Genomic DNA, 22,663 nt, shown 5'->3' on the forward strand with positions numbered 1-22,663 from the left:
CCATTAATAAGCAGGTCTCCCAAGTAAAACGTCTCGTCGTTTCTCTGGTCGTCCCAGATCAGAGCAGAGTAATTGCATGCAGAGAAAGTGGCCGTCATTTCTGTCGAAAGGTTACAGGATGTAGGGGAGCAATTGGATAAGTTGAAGGGGATTTAATTGTCCTGTGCATTGATTTCATTAATTTTATCCAAGCTTTTTGTGCGTAAGTATAACTGATGAAATTGGGTTTCAAGGTTAGGATTTTCAAATTAAAATACTGATTTTTATTAAATTCCAAGATCCATTTAGGCTAATAAAATGGGAAACTTCTCCAGAGATGTTAAACATTAAGCTCAGATTAGTTCAGTGATAAACATGCATTTGATGACCATTGGTTTTGTTTTATTTTTTTTATATAAGATCATCCATGGCACAAGAATTTTCTATTGCTTTAACCCTGTGACTCAGCATATGTAACATGATTACAAGTTAGTCAGATTAGAATTCCAAGTGTATTTATTTTCATCTTCTAGAACTTAGAGAGAGGATAATATCGACCATAAAAAAGTGAGCATAACCTTGACATTTGCAAATCTTGACCTGTTTCAAAACATAATGGCTTACAGTGTAAAATACCTGAACTACAGTAATTTATGTCTGTATTTGTTCTAGTTTTGTTCTAGTTCACATTTTTGCAGTTGTTATAAATGGGTACCCCCATAGGAACAGAGTTTGTTGCATATTTTATATGCATATGAATTCATCTTGGAAATTTTATTCTTCTTATAATAGATCTAAAAGGCATCCCATGTTAGACCTAGTTATTACCTTAAATCACATTCCAGTTATTGGAAGGGTTGGAAATTTCCAAATACCCCGGGGGTAAAAGGGTTAAGTAATGATGAGTAAGCAATGTGGGAATTGTATTTGTCCGATTATGTATTACTGGAATAGACTGGTGGTACCGTAATAAATAATTAGTTTTTCCGGAAAGGTCTTCGGAACAAGGATAATTCTCTAATACCATAATTGTAGGAAAGCAAGTGAAGTGTCTCAGGACATCCTTGATACTTTGTATTCATTTCATGTATTCAAGGTAGGTTGTCTAAATTGCTGTGTGGCCTATCATAGATCTTAACATAGTCTTACCTTAATGCTGTTTAAATAATTTATATTATCAATATACTTAGTAATGAATCTAGTACGATGGTACAAAAGTATCGATAGGGATGATAATGCCTACATTTAGCTATTAATATGAACGTCCAGCTCGGGGACAATTCTGGGTGTGCATGTGATTGAGAAACTCGTATCTGATAAATAACAAGCAGAGCTTGCATCTGGTTACGATAAATACGCTGTTGTATGTCTGAGAAAGTTGTGCATCTTTATCATGTCCAATTAAACGATCTTATCAAACTGTACGATAACTTTTTTTTCCTTTTTTTATATTTTATATTTTTTATTTCGTTAATGAACCCTGCAACGAAGATGATCGAACAAACCAAAAAAAAAAAAAAGATTTAGATCCAACTAAACCAGCCAAGGTACCCCTGGCCCACAGCTGCGACATTGAGCTATCAGTCATGGGTCATTCATTGTACTGTTTGAGTCTGTGTTTTCAGGAGTTTTACTCCCTATCTTATCTTATCTGGCAAGGTCGTCCAAGATGTTTTTGAATAAAGTTGTTAATGCGAGCATGTATTACTTTTTATTAGTAATACAAGATCAGTGTTTAACTTGGGCTTTCAAATTTGTTTTCTCAAGCTGTTGTCCTCTTGAATATGTGAAATATTGGAGGGTCTCATTTGGTAAATCACAATGAATAGTATACAGTATATATAGGTTACTTTTATGATTATACGTACCTTACCTTGATTTATCTGATGTAACTCTTGGCTCTCATGAGTATAGTTAGCAGGCTAATTGGAAAAAAATAGTTTACTGTCTAATCCAAAAAAATTTTAGTTTACTGTCTAATCCAAAAAAAATTTAGTTTACTGTCTAATCTGAAAAAACTTTAGTTTACAGTTTAATCCGGAAAAAACTTTAGTTTACAGTTTAATCCGGAAAAAACTTTAGTTTACAGTTTAATCCGGAAAAAACTTTAGTTTACAGTTTAATCCGGAAAAAACTTTAGTTTACAATGTAATCCAAAAAACTTTAGTTTACAATGTAATCCAAAAAACTTTAGTTTACAATGTAATCCAAAAAACTTTAGTTTACAATGTAATCCAAAAAACTTTAGTTTACAATGTAATCCAAAAAACTTTAGTTTACAATGTAATCCAAAAAAACTTTAGTTTACAATGTAATCCAAAAAACTTTAGTTTACAATGTAATCCAAAAAACTTTAGTTTACAATGTAATCCAAAAAACTTTAGTTTACAATGTAATCCAAAAAACTTTAGTTTACAATGTAATCCAAAAAACTTTAGTTTACAATGTAATCCAAAAAACTTTAGTTTACAATGTAATCCAAAAAAACTTTAGTTTACAATGTAATCCAAAAAACTTTAGTTTACAATGTAATCCAAAAAACTTTAGTTTACAATGTAATCCAAAAAACTTTAGTTTACAATGTAATCCAAAAAACTTTAGTTTACAATGTAATCCAAAAAACTTTAGTTTACAATGTAATCCAAAAAAACTTTAGTTTACAATGTAATCCAAAAAACTTTAGTTTACAATGTAATCCAAAAAACTTTAGTTTACAATGTAATCCAAAAAACTTTAGTTTACAATGTAATCCAAAAAACTTTAGTTTACAATGTAATCCAAAAAACTTTAGTTTACAATGTAATCCAAAAAAACTTTAGTTTACAATGTAATCCAAAAAAACTTTAGTTTACAATGTAATCCAAAAAACTTTAGTTTACAATGTAATCCAAAAAACTTTAGTTTACAATGTAATCCAAAAAACTTTAGTTTACAATGTAATCCAAAAAACTTTAGTTTACAATGTAATCCAAAAAACTTTAGTTTACAGTCTAATCCGGATAAAAAACTTTGGGTTGCAGTTTAATCCCCCCAAAAATTTTATTTTTCAGTCCAATCTGAAAATTTTTTTTATTTTTCAGTCCAATCTGAAAAAAAATGTTATTTTACAGTTCAATCTGATATTTTTTTTATTTTACAGTCCAGTCTGAAAAAAAAATATGTTAGTTTACAGTCTATTCTGAAAAAAAAAACTCACTTTACAGTCTATTCTGAAAAAAAAACTGTTACCTTATAGTTAGTTTTTTAATGAAACGCAGCATTGATTTCTGGTTTACTAAATACTCTAAAATTTATTCAATCATAGAAAATGTAGCTTCATAAAATATGGTGCAAGAACTTACAATGTTCTGATACCCATAATTTAGTAGGACAATTGATGTCTAGTGTGGGAAAAGGTATTGATTTCTTAGCTCCTAATTTTTAATCTCGAGTTCTGAGTGTCATTTATCAGCTTACCTGGCAAGGCCTTCCTTTATCTTACTGAAACCACTTAACCGCCCTATTTTGATTGTCTTTCTCTTTCTCTCTCTCTCTCTCTCTCTCTCTCTCTCTCTCTCTCTCTCTCTCTCTCTCTCTCTCTCTCTCTCTCTCTCTCTCTCTCTCTCTCTCTCTCTCTCTCTCTCTCTCTCTCTCTCTCTCTCTCTCTCTCTCATTGTAATAGGAATAAGATAAATGTAGCACAGTTTTGTCCCTCAAATTTGAATTTCTTTCAGGTATTTTCAGTCTCTCTCTCTCTCTCTCTCTCTCTCTCTCTCTCTCTCTCTCTCTCTCTCTCTCTCTCTCTCTCTCTCTCTCTCTGTAATAGGAATAAATGTTCAGTTTTGTTCCTCAAATTTGAATTTCTTTCAGGTGTTTTCAGTGTTCCTCTGATTAAATTTTAATATGAATACTGTTCATGAAAGGTAAATTCAATTCTAAAGTAATAAGCATAAATTTCATAATTTCTCAGTAAATCATTGACACCATTTATGCTCAATTACGTCGTCCCTCCTGCTACGCTATAGTCTCGAAGAGTATTTGCGACATGTTCTTCGTGTTAGTTTATGATACGAGGATTTCAGGGCCATTGATAAGGGGGGGAAGTTTATCAATGGGGGATACGTGTTGTTTACGCCAGGCAGGCAATATGTATGCAGGAGTTATGCCACACGAAATGATAAGCTATTGAACGTCACTGTATGGAAGCCTCGCCTCACACCCGTGACCCTGAGGCCACTTCTTTCGTATCATAGTGTATCTGTTGTCCGTGAACGCTAGTCATGTAACACATTGGATCCGTAACCTGTTTGAATCTTTCACCTGTCTTGAAGAAGTAAGCAGTTCCTGCTGGATGAGAGGTATTGTTTGTTTAGAGTAATTTAACGTTGCTTCTTTTACCATTTTTTTTTTCTTTGTCATTTTGTGATGACGCTGTCGGGAGAGGAGAGATTCGTGATCCCGGAAGAGAACCTTGTTACAAAGTTTTTCCCCTTTAATAGATTTTTTTTTTTTTTCGGATTTTGCTTATACAAGGGATTTTGACGAAGGAAAAATCTATTTCTGGGCTCAACCTGTGTCGCTCCGTGAAATGCTCCTTAAAGCACCATTTCAAAGGTATAAATGCTGCTAAATATACCAGAGAAAAATGTTGCATGGAATGCCAGGATTATACCCAGCTCGCTCACCCCTAAAGGGTGTTGGTATTAAAACTGGGGTGAGTGATACCACTACTAGAGGTCCCTTACCAATTAGACTTCTCCCTCCTCAAAGTCCCCCATTACTACGAGGTGTTGTTCCTTTCAAATAGGAAATAGACTTTAAAAAATTAAGACGTAGAGACCACAAGAGGAATGTATCTGATGGCATGACGCATCTCGACAGCCTCATATTGATTTTTGTTTCTACGTTCCAGCTGAAGCATTTTTTTTTTTTTTATCCTTAAAATTCTTCTCCCCCCACTTTTATCCTGTATGAGGTAGAAGGTGAATAGACATATTTGAGTAATTGTAGTCCTCTCATTGAAAGGTCAATGTCACCATTTATAATGGATGTTTGGGTCTTCCAACATGCCGGTGTAAGACTTTATTGCGCCGTGACAGTCGTATGTCTCTAGAAATGAGGACAGTTATAGGTGGCCTTGAAGGTCAGTCCATTAATAAGCAGGTCTCCCAAGTAAAACCTCTCGTTGTTTCTCTGGTCGTCCCAGATCAGAGCAGAGTAATTGCATGCGGAGAAAGTGGCCGTCATTTCTGTCGAAAGGTTACAGGATGTAGGGGAGCAATTGGATAAGTTGAAGGGGATTTAATTGTCCTGTGCATTGATTTCATTAATTTTATCCAAGCTTTTTGTGCGTAAGTATAACTGATGAAATTGAGTTTCAAGGTTAGGATTTTCAAATTAAATTACTAATTTTCATTAAATTCCAAGATCCATTTAGGCTAATAAAATGGGAAACTTCTCCAAAGATGTTGAACGTTAAGCTCAGATTAGTTCAGTGATAAATATGCATTTGATGACCATTGGTTTTGTTTTATTTTTTTATATAAGATCATCCATGGCACAAGAACTTTCTATTGCTTTAACCCTGTGACTCAGCATATGTAACATGATTAAAAGTTAGTCAGCTTAGAATTCCAAGTGTATTTATTTTCATCTTCAAGAACTTAGAGGATAATATCGACCATAAAAAAGTGAGCATAACCTTGACATTTGCAAATCCTGACCTGTTTCAAAACATAATGGCTTACAGTGTAAAATACCTGAACTACAGTAATTTGTCTGTATTTGTTCTAGTTCACATTGCAGTTGTTATAAATGGGTACCCCCATAGGAACAGTTTGTTGCATATTTTATATGCATATGAATTCATCTTGGAAATTTTATTCTTCTTATAATAGATCTAAAAGGCATCCCATGTTAGACCTAGTTATTACCTTAAATCACATTCCAGTTATTGGTGATAATTGGAAACCAAGGCAAATTTTTTTCTGTAGTAAATTTAGGCATACTGTGCTCTAGGCAGATTGAGCTGTTGGGATTCTAAATGATGAGTAATGGTTGTCATTTATATGGTTACAAAATATATAATGATATGAAAGTATGATGATTTAGCTGGTATCTTTGAAGTCATAGTTTTAAGATTTACAATGACTTGCTTTTGAAATGACTAAACTCTTTCAAGCACCTTCTTCCTATAGTAATTCTAATGCATTACAGTACCATAAAAGTTTTGTAGATGGGTTTTGATTTGTCAAGGTTATTCCATGATTCTGAATGAATGATTTCTAGTATCTTGTATGATTTTCATCCGTGGCAATTTTGCTAAAATTTAAAACCAGATGTATCATTTGAATATTTCTTTTTGGTAATAGTTCCCCTTTCTCTCTCTCCCTTTTTGGTGTAGTAGTAAGCAGCACATGATCGCCATGGGTAGTGACCAACACTTTTGCCTGCGGTGGAACAATTTTCACAGCAACATCGCCACATCGTTTGAGCACTTAAGAGACCATGAGGACTTTGTGGACGTGACGCTGGCTTGTGAGGGACGCAGTCTGAAGGCCCACAAGGTGGTACTATCTGCCTGCTCCCCTTACTTCAGAAACTTGCTCAAGGTAATGTTGAGAGTCAAATTGTTCTTATTATTGATTATCGCATATATTAAGAGACTTGGGGTTGTAGGCTCTCCCTATTTTGATATTTTTCCAAGTGACTTGCTCGAAGAATACTTACTGTACTATAATCAAGTCAGAGCAAGTACTGTAGAATCCTGGATGATAACTCAAAAATCCTAAGTTACACTCGACTAAGTCTTGATTATATAAAAAAGCATTTATTTCATTTGGAATAATTTTGTAAACTAGAACAGAACCAGTTGGGGTTTTTGCTAAAAGTACAATAGGATTTTAGTTTGTATATTTTGATAAATTACAAAGTGAAGTACAGTACTGTAATCTTAAATTCACCCTGAAAGGGAATGATAAATATTAAGTTAAATTATACATGGTTTCTCCTCATTTTAATCTTTGTTTTTACAGCAAAATCCATGCCAGCACCCAATAATAATATTGCGAGATGTGGCGTATGTGGACATGTCGGCGCTTCTCAGCTTTGTGTACCAAGGAGAAGTTTACGTGTCTCAAGACAGACTCTCGACCTTTTTACGCACAGCTGAGATGCTACACATAAAGGGACTGACTGAACAAAACCAACACCATCCTCATATAGGTACTCATCAGCTGCACAGAGATTCGGTGAGTATTGTGGCTTCTCGGCTTTTTAGATCTAATTATTGGGTTCAGTTTGTGAAATGGTGAAAACAATGTCTGCATTTATAACCAATGAGAATGGTACAAACTGTAGCATATATTTTTTCAAAATCATAACATTTTATTGTATCCCTTTCCAAATTTAGGGAGGATTGGTGAACAAAGTTGTAAGCAGCTTAGGTGCCATTGCTGTGCAGGGTCCGTCCTCACCGCGCAGAAGATCGACACCCTCTCCAACAACTCACATTTTGCAACAGCCGTCCCATATATCTCCACCACCCAAGAAACGCCGACCCACAAGCAGTCCAACCCACAATTTAACACTTTCCACCGCAGCACCTTCTACCCCACCCCGCTCAGATATACCCCCATCCCGTTTAGAGTTAAGTCCCCACTTAGAGGGCTCTACTTTAGCGGCTGCCCTCACGAAACCACTTAACCATACCAATCCGCGTGGGGACAACACTCCACGAAGCACTCAACAGGCATCACCGCAACAGTTAGCCCCGCCCCCTCTGTTACCTGCGACCATACCTGTTGCAGATGTGCCAAAGGTGAAGCAAGAAGATGAGGGGGAGGGGGGAGGGGTAGAAGAGGACAGTCACATGCCCGACCAGGCAGTAAATTTGGTGACAGAAGGTTCCATCCTCAGACAACGCATCCAGGGCTACTCAGGAAGCTGTGAAGCGTCCCAGTCTTTGCCACCGCCCCCCACGAGCAGTTCAAGCAGCCGGCCTTCGCCGGTGCTGCTACACTCTCACATTGTTAAAGAGGATTCACACAGTGATGACACTAATCTGGGGGAAGTGGGAGAACTGGGCGATGGAACTGGGGAGAAGGAGGCTCTGGCAAGCCCACCACCCATGGTGATCAGACCGCCACTCATGGGACTTCTACCAAGGGAAGCTGCAGGTAAATGAATGTCATCTTTTTGTTCTTCATCATGATTTTATTTTTGTGCGTTTGGTCTGTTGGCTTTCGTTCACCGTGCACGGCCGATTGAAAATGGCTCTGTGGGTTATTTTGTTTCTTTTGAACTACAGTAGTTACCCATTTTCCATATTTTTAAACTTGATCTTCATTCAGTTTTCACATCTTATTGATAAATAAATCCATTGAGTCACATCCTTGGAAGACTGGAACTGTGACACAAGCCAGTTGAAATATTGTAATCTCTCTCCCTGGTTCAGTTTATGATATAGAGTTGAATCAGAAGGTAATTTATGATGTATTAATGGGTTCGTCATTCAGCTACATTATTTGGTTGTACAGTATAGTTTGAGGGAAGGGGAAAAGAGCTGATTTTGACATTTATTTGTTATTTGTGTGGAAAGTATAGAGTAGAGTGACTGTTATGGATACAATGCAGTTTAGCTGCTCATGGTTTAAGGTAACGGTTTCAGTAAAGCTCAGGAAGGGACAGTGCTTTAAAGCTCAGGTGCTTTGAAGGTTAACGAATGTTAATAAGAATGTCAATAGTGCCAGCTCTTCAGGAAGTTGGAGGATTTTGTGGAACAAATCTTGATTGTTGATATTACAACAATAATTTTACCCAAAGGGGGTGTCTCCCAAAAATTATTTTGAATAGAAATTTAGAAATTAGATAGTTTTATTAAGCATAGTTAGCAGTGTGTGATAGAATACTGCATGTGTGTCATCTGTCTTGTTTATTTTTGGACCAGTGTATTTATTGACACAAGGAGTTCAAATATTTGGGCAAATTAGAAGGGTTAGGAGGAACAATTTTCTGTAAAACAAACCCTTTAATTGTATATTGCCAGATTACCATGGACAAGAAATCCCCAGTCGGACCAGTGTGTGTGTGTCATTCAAGATTCGGTGACCTTCCGAATGTCATTTATCTTGTGTTTCATATGCACAGGTTAAGTGCCTGAGTTCAGGGATGGGAGGAATGTATTTACACATTGGTTAATGGGTTTGTCTTGAAGATGGAAAAGATCAAAGACCAATCTTCTGATGCAAAGACATGCGCCCTGGTAAACCAAGCCTTGTTGGAAAGAAGGGAAGAGGTGGTGGTGTACATTTTCTCACTGAGGCAAATGTGATTAGCATGGAAGATGATGGTAAGCTCCAAATAAAAAAAGAGCATGGACCTCTTGAGCCTCCGCTGACAGCTGCAACAGATTGACAACCAAGACATGGCTACAAGTTCTCGTAGTCCTGTGACAGCGCCAGAATGAAAAATCGTTCATTTTAGATTTGCTCATGGTTACCAGTATGGTTGATTTTATGTGAGTAAAGTTCTTGAGTACATGGAGATATATAACTTAGCTGTTTTTCTGAATGACCTCATTGGTCCTATTGCCTGGACTCTGGACTGAATTTTATAGATTAGTCCAATTCAATCCATTAGGTTGAGAGGTAGCAGAGATAAGGATATGAAAACAAACTATTCTGCAGTTTATTACAAAAGGCTGTCTCTTAGTAAAAGTATTTCGGGCGAAGGAAAGTAAAAAAGACTCGGCAATTGAAGAAAAAAGCAGTTATAAATGTCAAATTGTATATAGAAAAAAGCAGTAATGTCAAATCGTATATAGAAAAAAGCTGTTACAAATGTCAAATCATAGAAGGATGATTTTAGAAAAGTTTCCTATGTTTTGTAGCTCTTATGATACTGTCAAAGCCTGAAATATGTAAATTTGAAGTCCAGATTCTAATGAAAGATTAAAATAGATTCTTCTGAACCCAGAGAAGAGAAGTTCATCATTTATAGGAAGAGCAGCACATTGATAATCTGATTTATATGGGTTAGGGATTATTTCTGTACTTTTTAGCTGTTAATGACCTGGTATAGAGATTTATTGCCGGCTCTTGTGTCTAGATTTAATTTTTGAGCTAAATGACAGCTACTCCAAGTCTGTAAGCATTACTGCCAAATAACAATACTGTGTGAAAGTTTTTTTCTCCGAATGACAGCTACCCAAGTGGAAGAGCATATCTGCCAAATGACAGCAGCCCTAGTGGAAGGTTTTCTGCCAAATGACAGCAGCCCAAGTGGAAGGTTTTCTGCCAAATGACAGCAGCCCAAGTGGAAGGTTTTCTGCCAAATGACACCTTGAAGTGGGATAGTTTTTCTGCCAAATGACACCTTGCAGTGGCATAGTTTTTCTGCCAAATGAAACCTTGGTAGTGGGATAGTTTTCTGCCAAATGATAACTTTAAGAGGGATAGTTTTTCTGCCAAATGATACCTTTAAGTGGGATAGTTTTCTGCCAAATGATACCTTGAAGTGGGATAATTTTTCTCCCAAGTGACATCTTGAAGTGGGATAGGTTTTCTGCCAAATGACGCCTTAAAGCGGGATAGTTTTTCTGCCAAATGACACTTTGAAATTGGGATAGTTTTTTCTGCCAAATGACGCCTTGGAATTAGGATAATTTTTCTTCCAAATGACACATCAGAATTGTGATAGTTTTTCTGCCAAATGACACCTTGAAATTGGGATAGTTTTTCTGCCAAATGATACCTTTAAGTTGGATAGTTTTTCTGCCAATTAACACATTGGAATTGGTATAGTTTTTCTGCCAAATGACACCTTGGAATTGGGATAATTTTCTGCCAAGTGACACTTTGGAATTGGTATAGTTTTTCTGCCAAATGACACCTTGGAATTGGGATAGTTTTTCTGCCAGGTGACACATTGTAATTGGTATAGTTTTTTTGTCAAGTGACACTTTGGAATTGGGATATTTTTTCTGCCAAATGACACCTTGGAATTGGGATAGTTTTTCTGCCGAGTGACGCTTTGGAATTGGTATAGTTTTTCTGCCAAATGACACCTTGGAATTGGGATAGTTTTTCTGCCAAGTGACACATTGGAATTGGGATAGTTTTTCTGCCAAGTGACACTTTGGAATTGGTATAGTTTTTCTGCCGAGTGACACATTGGAAGTGGGATAGTTTTTCTGCCAAGTGACACGGAATTGCGATATTTTTTCTGCCAAGTGACTTTGTAATTGGGATAGTTTTTCTGCCAAGTGACACATTATGATTGGGATAGTTTTTCTGCCAAGTGACACATTGGAAATGGAATAGTTTTTCTGCCAAATGACACCTTGGAATTGGGATAGTTTTTCTGCCAAGTGACACGGAATTGGGATAGTTTTTCTGCCAAGTGACACGGAATTGGGATAGTATATCTGCCAAGTGATACTTTGGAATTGGGATAGTTTTTCTGCCAAGTGACACATTATAATTGGGATAGTTTTTCTGCCAAATGACACCTTGGAATTTGGATAGTTTTTCTGCCAAGTGACACATTAGAATTGGTATAGTTTTTCTGCCAAGTGACACATTGGAATTGGGATAGTTTTTCTGCCAAGTGACACCTTGGAAGTGGGATAGTTTTTCTGCCAATTGACACCTGGGAGTGGGATAGTTTTTCTGCCAAATGATACCTTTAACTTGAATAGTTTTTCTGCCAAGTGACACATTGGAAATGGGACAGCTTTTCTGCCAAATGACACTTTGGAAGTGGGATAGTTTTTCTGCCAAATGATACATTGGAAGTGCAATAGTTTTTCTGCTAAATGACACCTTAGAAGTGCGATAGTTTTTCTGTCCAATGGCGTCTAGGAATTGTGATAGTTTTTCTGTCAATTGACACTGAATTGGGATGTTTTTTTTCTGCCAAATGACACCTTGTTATTGAGATATTTTTTCTGCAAAAAGACACACTGAATTGGGATGGGGTTTTCTGCCAAATGACACCTTGGAATTATGATAGTTTTTTGCCTCATGACACCTTGGAATTTTTGCCTCATGACACCTTGGAATTTTTGCCTCATGACACCTTGGAATTGGTATAGTTTTTCTGCCAAATGACACCTTGAAGCGGGATAGTTTTTCTGCCAAATGACACCTTGAAGCGGGATAGATTTTCTGCCAAATGACACCTTTAAGTTGGATAGTTTTTCTGCCTAATGACACCTTGAAGTGGGATAGTTTTTCTGCCATGTGACACCTTGAAGTGGGATAGTTTTCTGCCAAATAATACCTTGAAGTGGGATAGTTTTTCTGCCAAATGACACCTTAAAGTGGGATAGTTTTTCTGCCAAATGACACCTTGAAGTTGGATAGTTATTCTGCCAAATGACACCTTGAAGTGGGGTAGGTTTTCTGTCAAATAATACCTTGAAGTGGGATAGTTTTCTGCCAAATGACACCTTGTAGTGGGATAGTTTTTCTGCCTAAAGACACCTTGAAGTGGGATAGGTTTTCTGTCAAATAATACCTTGAAGTGGTATAGTTTTTCTGCCAAATGACACCTTGAAGTGGGATAGTTTTTCTGCCAAGTGACACCTTGTAGTGGGATAGTTTTTCTGCCAAATGACACCTTGTAGTGGGATAGTTTTTCTGCCTAATGACACCTTGAAGTGGGATAGTTTTTCTGTCAAATAATACCTTGAAGTGGGATAGTTTTTCTGCCAAGTGACACCTTGAAGTGGGATAGTTTTTTTGCCAAATGACACCTTGTAGTGGGATAGTTTTCTGCCAAGTGACACCTTGAAGTTTGATAGTTTTCCTGCCAGATGACACCTTGAAGTTTGATAGTTTTTCTGCCAGATGACACCTTGTAGTGGGATAGTTTTTTCTGCCAAGTGACACCTTGTAGTGGGATAGTTTTTTCTGCCAAGTGACACCTTGAAGTTGGATAGTTTTTCTGCCAAATGACACCATATAGTGGGATGGTTTTTCTGCCAAGTGACACCTTGAAGTTGGATAGTTTTTCTGTAAAATAATACTAGAAATGGGATAGTTTTTCTACCAAATGACACCTTGAAGTGGGATAGTTTTTCTGCCAAGTGACACCTTGAAGTTGGATAGTTTTTTCTGCCAAATTACACCTTGTAGTGGGATAGTTTTTCTGCCAAATGACACCTTGTAGTGGGATAGTTTTTCTGCCAAGTGACACCTTGAAGTGGGATAGTTTTTTTGTGCCAAGTGACACCTTGAAGTTGGATAGTTTTTCTGCCTAATGACACCTTGTGGTGGGATAGATTTTATGCCATGTGACACCTTCAAGTTGGATAGTTTTTCTGTCAAATGACACCTTGAAGTGGGATAGTTTTTCTGCCAAATGACACCTTGAAGTGGGATAGGTTTTTTGCCAAATGACACCTTGAAGTGGGATAGGTTTTCTACCAATTGACACCTTGTAGTGGGATAGTTTTTCTGCCAAATGACACCTTGAAGTTGGATAGTTTTTCTTTAAAATAATACTATAAATGGGATAGTTTTTCTACCAAATGACACCTTGTAGTGGGATAGTTTTTCTGCCAAGTGACACCTTGAAGTGGGATAGGTTTTCTGCCAAATGACACCTTGAAGTGGGATAGGTTTTCTACCAATTGACACCTTGTAGTGGGATAGTTTTTCTGCCAAATGACACCTTGAAGTTGGATAGTTTTTCTGTAAAATAATACTATAAATGGGATAGTTTTTCTACCAATTGACACCTTGTAGTGGGATAGTTTTTCTGCCAAATGACACCTTGAAGTTGGATAGTTTTCTGTAAAATAATACTATAAATGGGATAGTTTTTCTACCAAATGACACCTTGTAGTGGGATAGTTTTTTTGCCAAGTGACACCTTGAAGTGGGATAGTTTTTCTGCTAAATTACACTTTGTAGTGGGATAGTTTTTCTGCCAAATCACACCTTATAGCGGGATAGTTTTTCTGCCAAATGACACCTTGAAGTGGGATAGGTTTTCTGCCAAATGACACTTGAAGTGGGATAGTTTTTCTGCCAAATCACACCTTATAGTGGGATAGTTTTTCTGCCAAATCACACCTTATAGTGGGATAGTTTTTCTGCCAAATGACACCTTGAAGTGGGATAGTTTTTCTGCCAAATGACACCTTGAAGTGGGATTTTTTTTCTGCCAAAGGACACTTTGAATTAGGATGGTTTGTTTCCGCCAAATGACACCTTGAAGTCGAATAATTTTTCTGCCAAATTACACCTTGAAGTGGGATAGTTTTTCTGCTAAATGATACTTTGAATTGGGATGGGTTTTTTCTGCCTAATGACACCTTGAAGTGGGATACTTTTTCTGCCACGTGACACCTTGTAATTGATAATTTTTCTACCAAATGACACCTTGAAGTGGGATAGTTTTTTCTGCCAAATGACACCTTGGAATTGATAGTTTTTCTGCCAAATGACACCTTGGAATTGATAGTTTTAAACATAAAACTTACCCGCTGGTTATATAAGAATGGATAAAGTCCCTGACGCTCAGGCAGAACTATTCAAAACCCGCGGCATATCGCATATATGCCAGGTATACACTAGCGCCCTGGTGGACTACATGTAGAACTAATCCAACCTATTCAGATTTTGTCTGCCGGCCTTACTGGCCAGAACGTTGAAAATTCACTTGCTATTTACATTCAATTGAACGGTTTATTTGGTGATGTATTATGTCTTTTTGTTTTTGGCTTTCGCTTTAGTGATTTTCTTTTCAATTTTTCTTGAAATTTTTATTATTTTGGGGTTATTTGTTATTTTGACCTTAGTTATTGTTTAATTCTCTTTCATCACTTTCAATATGGATGACCCTTCCCCTGTATATAGGAAATGTAGTAAGGGTTGTCAGACTCGCCTTCCTAAAGGTTCTGTTGATCCGAACACAATTTGTTTTAAATGTTGGGGTAAATCGTGTGCTTTTGGGGATCGGTGTGAAGAATGTTCTTTATCTGAAAATCAGTGGGTAGCTTATGAGCGTTATACTCAGAAATTAGAGAGAGATAGGAGTAGACGTAGTTCTTCCCTTTCTGTGGATTTACCTGTGTCTGATATCATTAATCCTATTCCTTACCCCATAGTGGTAGATCAAGAGCCGAAAAAAACTACGATGAGGGATATGTTGTCCGCGATTCAAGCTCTCTGTGTGAGAATTGAATCTTTAGCGGCGGACAAAAAGCAAATTATGTCTGAAATTAATTTACTTAAAGGTGGTTGTACTAGTGATCAATCGAGTGTTAAAAGTTCGATAAATGTGTTCAGTGTTGTGGAGGGTGTGCCTGCGTGATCCTGTCGTTCACCTAGCCTAAGACCTCTGTCAAGCTCTTGCACCCAGGGGAGAAGTTATATCGAACAGCGAAAGGGAACGAGAGGCTTCATCAATCGTGCAGACGTTCCTTCAAGTGATCCTGCTGCCGTAGCTCAGGTCGCTCACCCGCGCCATAGAAAAAGTGAGGTTAGTGCTTTGTCCCCGTCTTCAGATGAGGGGTCACGTGACGATATGTGGCATAAAGCCTCTAGACCGATTAAGAGGAAAGTTTAGTCTGTGGAACAGCGGCTCGTTTCCTCTCTGCAACAGCCAGGTTGTAGCCATTGGGATACACCTGAGCGTCCTCGGTCCCTTGACGAGTGTTCGCCTGCGAAGCGCTCGAATGTGGGTTCCAATAGAAATAAAGTAATTGATTTTGATGCAGAGTTAATAACTGGTTTGGGCCTGACGGTTCATGCTTCGCCTCTCCCTTCGGACTGGTACCCTTCTCCCAAAAGTGATGAACGGTTGGATAGCGATGAAGAGGGCGAATTTGCTGTAGAAAAGGCTGCGCGATTATCGCCTCAAGGTGATCCAAAGTGGTCTATGTTGTTGGACATGAAACAGCAGCTCTCGTCGATGATGCAGTCTTATCGACTGGCTGTTGGCAGTGCGGCTGGGCGTCAATCTTCCGTGGTAGACCCGTTGTTGCACAGGTGGCCTGTTGTCTCTGGGGCTGACGTGATATCGCACAGGCGGTCTCCCAGTTTCACTGCTCAGCGGCAGGTTGAAGTAGACTTGTCTCGTCAGAGCCCTGTTTCACAACATATATTAAAAGCGCATACAGCCGATCGTCAGTACAAGCGTGGCAACGCTCACCAAATAGCGGAGCGAACCGCAAAGGGCCAGGATGGGAGCAGGCGCGAGGCGGAGCGTCAGCGGCAGCAGCAAGCAGAACATAGGCGGCAGCGTGACGAAGCTCAGAAGTTAATTGATGAAGCCGCGGAGCGTCAGTGGCAGCGCCAGGCAGGCGCCAAGTGTCAACGTGATGATCTACGCCAGTCGAGTCATGAATTGTTGGAGCGTCAGCGCGAGCATCGCGTGAGCGCGGCACGCCAGGACACCGCAGAGCGTCAGCGCGAGTATCGCGTGAGCACGGTGCGCCAGGACGCGGCGGAGCGTCAGCGTCAGCACCAGCTAGATTCTTCCCATAGTAAGACCAATCGTGACAGCAAGCGCAAGGCGAGTGGCTGTCAATTGGATGTGGATATGGAACAACGCAAGCGCGCATGTCGCCACTGATGCGCCTGCACAGGAAGGTCAAGGTTTTGATCAAAGCACAGCTCCAATCACTGATTTGTTGGAGGAAGATCCGGATGAGGTTCTCTCTCAGGAGGAATAATTGGTTGATATCTCGGAGGGAGAAGAGGAGAAACTACCTCAACATTCGGTGGACCTCAAAATGCTAATGCTAGTCTTCACGGAATTATTTCCAGACAATTTTACACCAGTTGCTCCGTGATCTCCCCCTTCTGAATTTACCTTAGGTAAAGCAGCAAAGACATCCTTTTATACAAAAATGGTGCTTTCCCGCTCTTCTAAGAGAGCTTTGAAATTAATGGGAGCATGGATGGATTCAAGGAAAGCCCTTGGAAAGACATGCTTCGCTTTTCCACCAGCCAAGCTAGCTTCTAAGTTGAGCATTTGGTATGAGACGGGGGGAGTCTTGGGTTTGGGAGTTCCTGCGTCTGCACAGGGAGACTTCTCAAGCCTGGTGGACTCTTCCCGTCACCTGGCCATGAAGAAGACTAAAGTGTGGTGGTCAGTGTCGGAGTTTGACCATCTCTTGAAAGGATTGTTCAGAGCTTTTGAGGTACAGTATTTAATTTTCTTAACAGGTCACTGGGAGCCTAAGCAGAAAAGTAACCGAAATGAAGGACACAGACATGAGTAATCTTATCCAGCTTATGTCTTGTATGGACAAGGGATGGTTCTAACGAGCTGGCTGCTCTGTTTACTGCAGGAGTTATTAAGAAGATAGCAGCTTTGTGTTCCTTCCTCTCTCTGGGGGTCACTCCATGTCAGAGATCGGAGTTGCTTTTTGCGCCCATGTCCTCGGCTCTTTTTCCGCAGGACTTAGAGAAGGAAGTGGCTGCAAATTTGACTCTGAAAGCTACTCATGATTTGGTTGCCAAAACAGCCAGTAAGGTTTTGCCTACGTTCTTCTCTTCTCGTAGAACTAAGGAGGGGACATCATATTCTCATTCTGCTCATCCCTTTCGAGGCAAATCTGCAGGCAGAAGTAATTTCAAATCGGAGGCAAGGAAGTCAAAGAAAAAGAGGAGCCAAGCCCAGTCGAGGCAGAGTCTGACTGCTCTCCCCTTCAAGCAGCAGTGGGAGCCAGGCTAAACTACTTCTGGCAGGCCTGGGAGAAGAAGGGAGCGGATCCTTGGTCTGTACGTCTTCTAGAGGAAGGATACAAGATTCCGTTCTTAGCAAAACCTCCTTTAGCCACAGGTCCTGTGGATCTTTCGCCCAAGTACAAGAGAGAACCGAAGAGACAAGCCATGCAGCTTCAGGTGTCGCTTCTGCTGGAAAAGAGAGCGATAGAGAGGGTGCGGGACTTGGAGTCTCCAGGGTTTTACAACCGCTTGTTCTTAGTTCCCAAGAGTTCAGGGGAATGGAGACCGGTTCTGGATGTAAGCGCACTCAACTGCTACATCCAGAACTCGAAATTCACCATGGAGACTCAGAAGACTGTGCTGGCAGCAGTGAGGAAAGGTGATTGGATGGTATCATTGGACCTTCCATGTTCAGATACATCCAAGCTGCAGATGTTACCCGAGGTTCATATACGGGAAGGACGTCTTCCAGTTTCGAGCCCTATGTTTCGGCCTTTGCACAGCTCTTCAGATTTTCACGATGATGAATGTGGCGAGCATGCTGCACTCGAGGGGCATCAGAGCTTCCCTGTACTTGGACGATTGGCCAATAATAGCTCCCTCGGTCAATCGCTGTTTGAAGGATCTTCACTTGACTTTAGATTTGCCAAAAGAATTGGGACTTCTAGTGAGCCCAAAGAAGTCACAGCTGACTCCATCCCAGAAGATCCCTTATTTGGGGTTGGAGATTCGGAGTCAGGATTTTCAGGCTTTTCCGTCACCTGCAAGAGTTCAGTCAGCACTTCTAAGGCTGGAGGCCTTTATGGAGAAGAAAGTCACTTCAGTAAGAGAATGGATGAGTCTTCTGGGAACCCTCTCGTCTTTAGAGAAGTTTGTATCTCTGGGGAGACTGCACCTACATCCCCTTCAATTTCACCTCCATGCTCATTGGAAGAGGGGAAACAGTCTTGACAGGGAGAGTATTCCCGTTACGAGTACGATCAGAGCACATCTTCGATGGTGGAACAACGCTCACAGACTCAACGAGGGCCTCTCGTTGGAGCAGAGGAACCCAGACCTCGTGTTGTTTTCAGACGCCCCAAATTTGGGGTGAGGAGCAACATTGGGAAAAAGAGAGACCTCAGGGCGTTGGTCAAAGGAACAGGAGGCTCTTCATATCAATCAGGAGCAGCTCTTAGCGGTGCACTTAGCCCTCAAAGGATTCGAGGATCTGGTCGTAGACAAGGTGATTCAAGTCAATGCGGACAGCACCACGGGCCTAGCGTATATATCAAAGCAGGGGGGGGGGGGACCCACTCGAAGTCTCTGTACGAGTTAGCGAGATCTCTTCTCCTTTGGGCAAAGGAAAGGAGGATTCTTTTATTGACACGGTTCATTCAAGGAGTCAAGAATGTGAGTGCGCACAGGGTCAGCAGGAGGGACCAAGTTCTGTCCACAGAATGGACGCTACATCTAGAGGTTTGCAAGAAGCTGTGGCGGTTATGTGGTCGTCCCCTCATAGATCTGTTTGCAACCTCCAAGACAAAGAGACTGGGAACGTATTGCTCTCCAGTTCCGGATCTCGAGGCAGCTCACATAGACGCGTTCCTGTTAGATTGGACACACATGGATGTGTACGTGTTTCCACCCTTCAAGATTCTATACAAAGTGGTGCAAAAGTTTGTATCTCACAAGGGGACCAGGATGACCCTAATTGCTCCTTTCTGGCCGTCAAGGGTTTGGTTCACGGAGGTACTGGAGTGGATAGTGGACGTGTCGAGAAGCCTCCTGTTAAGAGCAGATCTTCTCAGACAGCCCCATTTGGCAAGAAATCACCAAAACCTCCGAGCTCTACGTCTGACTGCCTTCAGACTATCGAAAAACTCGCAAGATCTAGAGGTTTTTCGAAGGAGGCAGCCAAGGCTATTACAAGGAGAGCCTCTACTATCAGGGTGTATCAGTCCAAATGGGAGGTATTCAGAGAATGGTGTAGGGCTAACTCGGTTTCTTCGTCCGATACCTCTATAACACAGATTGCCGATTTCTTTTTAGATCTTAGGAATAAGTGTAACTTCTCTGCCTCGACGGTTAAAGGATACAGAAGTATGCTGGCAACTGTTTTCAGACATAGGAATCTGGATCTCTCCAACAATAAAGATTTACAAGACCTACTTAGGTCTTTTGAAACCTCTAAGAGATGTCATCAGGTATCACCTGCTTGGAATTTGGATTTGGTACTTAGATTCCTTATGAGTGATAGGTTCGAACCTCTGCATTCGGCCACTTTTAAAGATATGACTTTGAAGACCCTTTTCTTAGTGAGCTTGGCGATGGCTAAAAGTGTCAGTGAGCTCCATGCTTTCAGCAAGATCATTGGATTCAGAAACAGGAAAGTGATATGTTCCTTGCAGCAGGGTTTTCTCGCCAAGAATGAACTCCCTTCTCGTCCATGGCCCAAGTCTTTTGAAATTACTAATCTCTATGACATAGTGGGCGATGAGATAGAAAAAGTACTCTGTCCTGTTAAAGCTTTAAGGGTATATTTGGACAGAACAAAGAGCTTGAGAGGCAGCTCGGAGGCACTCTGGTGTGCAGTCAAGAAGTCCTCGCAGCCTATGTCGAAGAATGCTCTATCCTTTTTTATAAGGCTTTTAATTAGAGAAGCTCATTCACAGTGTGATGAGGCAGATCTTAGACTGCTCAAGGTGAAGGCACACGAAGTAAGAGCAGTGGCTACTTCGGTAGCTTTTAAACAAAATCTTAATCTGCAAAGCATAATGGATGCGACTTTTTGTAGAACTAAGTCTGTATTAGCATCCCATTACTTAAAACATGTTCAGACTCTTTATGAGGACTGCTATACTTTGGGTCCATTCGTTGCTGCGAATGCAGTAGTAGGTGAAGGGTCTACCATTACATTCCCCTAATTCCTAGTACCCTTTTCTTTCTCTTGGAACTTTGTTTTTTATGGTTGTATGTGGAGATTGGTGGACAGTCTTCCGAAATCTGTTGATTTGGTCAGGTGGTCATGTTGTTCCTTGAGAGCGCCCGGAACAAAGGTAGTAGTTGAGGTCCTGTCAAGTTATAGGTTATGGCACCGTTTGACAGCTCCTAGAGATCTTCAGCCCCCTGGGTGGACCGCTGGGTCTTCTAAGGATAGCAGACAGAATGAGGCAGAGAACCATTGCAAATCTGCTTCCTTATCAGGTACGAACCTCTTATATTGGTTATGTGTAACTGTTAAGTGAATTTCCAATCAAATTGCTGTCTCTGACCCACCACCAAGGGTGTCAATCAGCCATTCTTATATAACCAGCGGGTAAGTTTTATGTTTAAAAATGATATTTTCATAATAAAATAAATTTTTGAACAAACTTACCCGCTGGTTATGTAAGTTATAATCCCACCCTCCTCCCCTCTAAAGACCAAGGGGTAAGGAAAATCTGAATAGGTTGGATTAGTTCTACCTGTAGTCCACCAGGTCACTAGTATACACCTGGCATATCTGCGATAGCCGCGAGTTTTGAATAGTTCTGCCGGAGGAGCGTCAAGGACTTTAGCCATTCTTTTTATAACCAGCGGGTAATTATGTTAAAAAAATTTATTTTATTATGTAAATATAATTTGTTCCAACACGAATACTTACCTCGAACTACTTTCTTAGGAGTATCTGGGATCTCCTTCCAACCGACCAGAGTTTTGTGTAGTTGACCCCTTGTCCCGTTTTTATGAGGGGTAACCTCAGGTGGGTGAAACATGCCCTGAGGCTATCCCCCAGGTCAGAGAGCATGCTTGCTCAGGTCTCGATCTCCAGTAAGTTCTCTGGTCGCGCCGTGATAACATCTCGGCGCTCTCTCTTACCCAGTGCGACCCTTTGTCCCCGACCCCCCCTTTTGTGTCTTTCGAGGTCCCCACGTGGACTTATTATTATTATTATTACTATCCTAGCTACAGCCCTTTTTGGAAAAGCAAGATGCTTTAGGCCAAGGGCTTCAATAACAGTGAGGAAATGAAATAGCAATTAATAGCTGAAGAGAACAATTTAACAATAAATCATCCTTCCTCCCCTTATCCTCTGTGTTCGTCGTGTAGGGGCAGCTTATGTTCTCCTACAGCCACGTGTCCGGAGTGCTAGTCCTGGAATGTAGTGCAGTGGGTGCGCTTCGGCACCAAGAGGAAGAATGCATCCAAGAGGTCTCATAGGAAGATGAGCCTCTCATCGCCGCTTACTTCTCCCGATGCCTCGTCGAATGGAGCTTCTTTATACAGCCATCTTCCCCTACCCAGAGTAGGGGACGAGGTAAGTCAGTTGTGGGGAAGTGCCCATTGCTCTTCCCCAAGAGTTTGAGTGGGTGCGGTATAGCACCAAGAAGAAGTAGACGACGAAGAGGTCGCCTAAGAAGACTAGCGCCCCCTTCCCCCCTTGCTTCGCCGGGCGTCTCGTCTGACAGAGCTACCCTCCCCTACCCAGAGTAGGAGACGAGGTAGGTCCGTTGTGGGGAAGGTAACTCCTAAGAAAGTAGTTCGAGGTAAGTATTCGGGTTGGAACAAATCAAAAATTTTTATTTTTCCTAACATACTTACCGAGAACTACTTTCGGGAGTGTGTTGGGAGACGGAGTCCTGGTGCAAGCAGGCCTCGTCTCCTCTGATGACTCTATGTGGGGGAAAAATGTCACTAATGCTTCTCCAGTCTCTTTGGCCTATTTTTCAGTCACTTCTGCAGCCGAGGACGTTGCCAAGAAGGAGCCTCCCAAGCCTGAATTGCAGCCTTCCCCGGATGGGCAGTCCAGGGATTTCTCGCCACGAAGGCTGTCCTCCAGACGCAGATATGACCCTCGCAGGGAGAAATGCGAGAAAGCCTCTTCAGGCAGGCGTAAGGCCGTGAAGCTTCCGGTTCACCCCGCCAGCGGGGAGAACCGTGCTTCCTTACGGGCAGCCTGGCCGAATCAGCACAGCTGGTTCGGCCCTCGGACTTGAAGGAACGGTTCCCTCCGTCGGGTCAGCCCTCGGGGATCCGCGTCCTCGTCCCCCAGAGAG

General features: G+C 40.7%; 1 protein-coding gene across 10 annotated transcripts in view; it reads left to right on the forward strand.

Annotated features, from left to right (window-relative positions):
• The first annotated feature begins 4,081 nt into the window (after positions 1–4,081).
• The window catches only part of LOC137658815 (broad-complex core protein isoforms 1/2/3/4/5-like), a 158,750-nt gene continuing 140,168 nt past the window's right edge, over positions 4,082–22,663 (forward strand). For 3 of the 10 annotated variants that reach the window (XM_068393885.1, XM_068393886.1, XM_068393884.1), the window contains exons 1-4: positions 4,091–4,316; positions 6,362–6,569; positions 6,993–7,208; positions 7,370–8,135. In XM_068393885.1, coding sequence (XP_068249986.1) covers positions 6,375–6,569; positions 6,993–7,208; positions 7,370–8,135 — 1,177 coding nt within the window. In that variant the 5' untranslated portion in view covers positions 4,091–4,316; positions 6,362–6,374. Of the gene's footprint in view, positions 4,317–6,361; positions 6,570–6,992; positions 7,209–7,369; positions 8,136–22,663 lie in introns of all 10 variants that reach the window. The other 7 variants (XM_068393877.1, XM_068393879.1, XM_068393880.1 and 4 more) reach the window with 6 other exon arrangements.

This window comes from Palaemon carinicauda, chromosome 19 (genome assembly GCF_036898095.1).
Source record: "Palaemon carinicauda isolate YSFRI2023 chromosome 19, ASM3689809v2, whole genome shotgun sequence".
Taxonomy (NCBI): domain Eukaryota; kingdom Metazoa; phylum Arthropoda; class Malacostraca; order Decapoda; family Palaemonidae; genus Palaemon; species Palaemon carinicauda.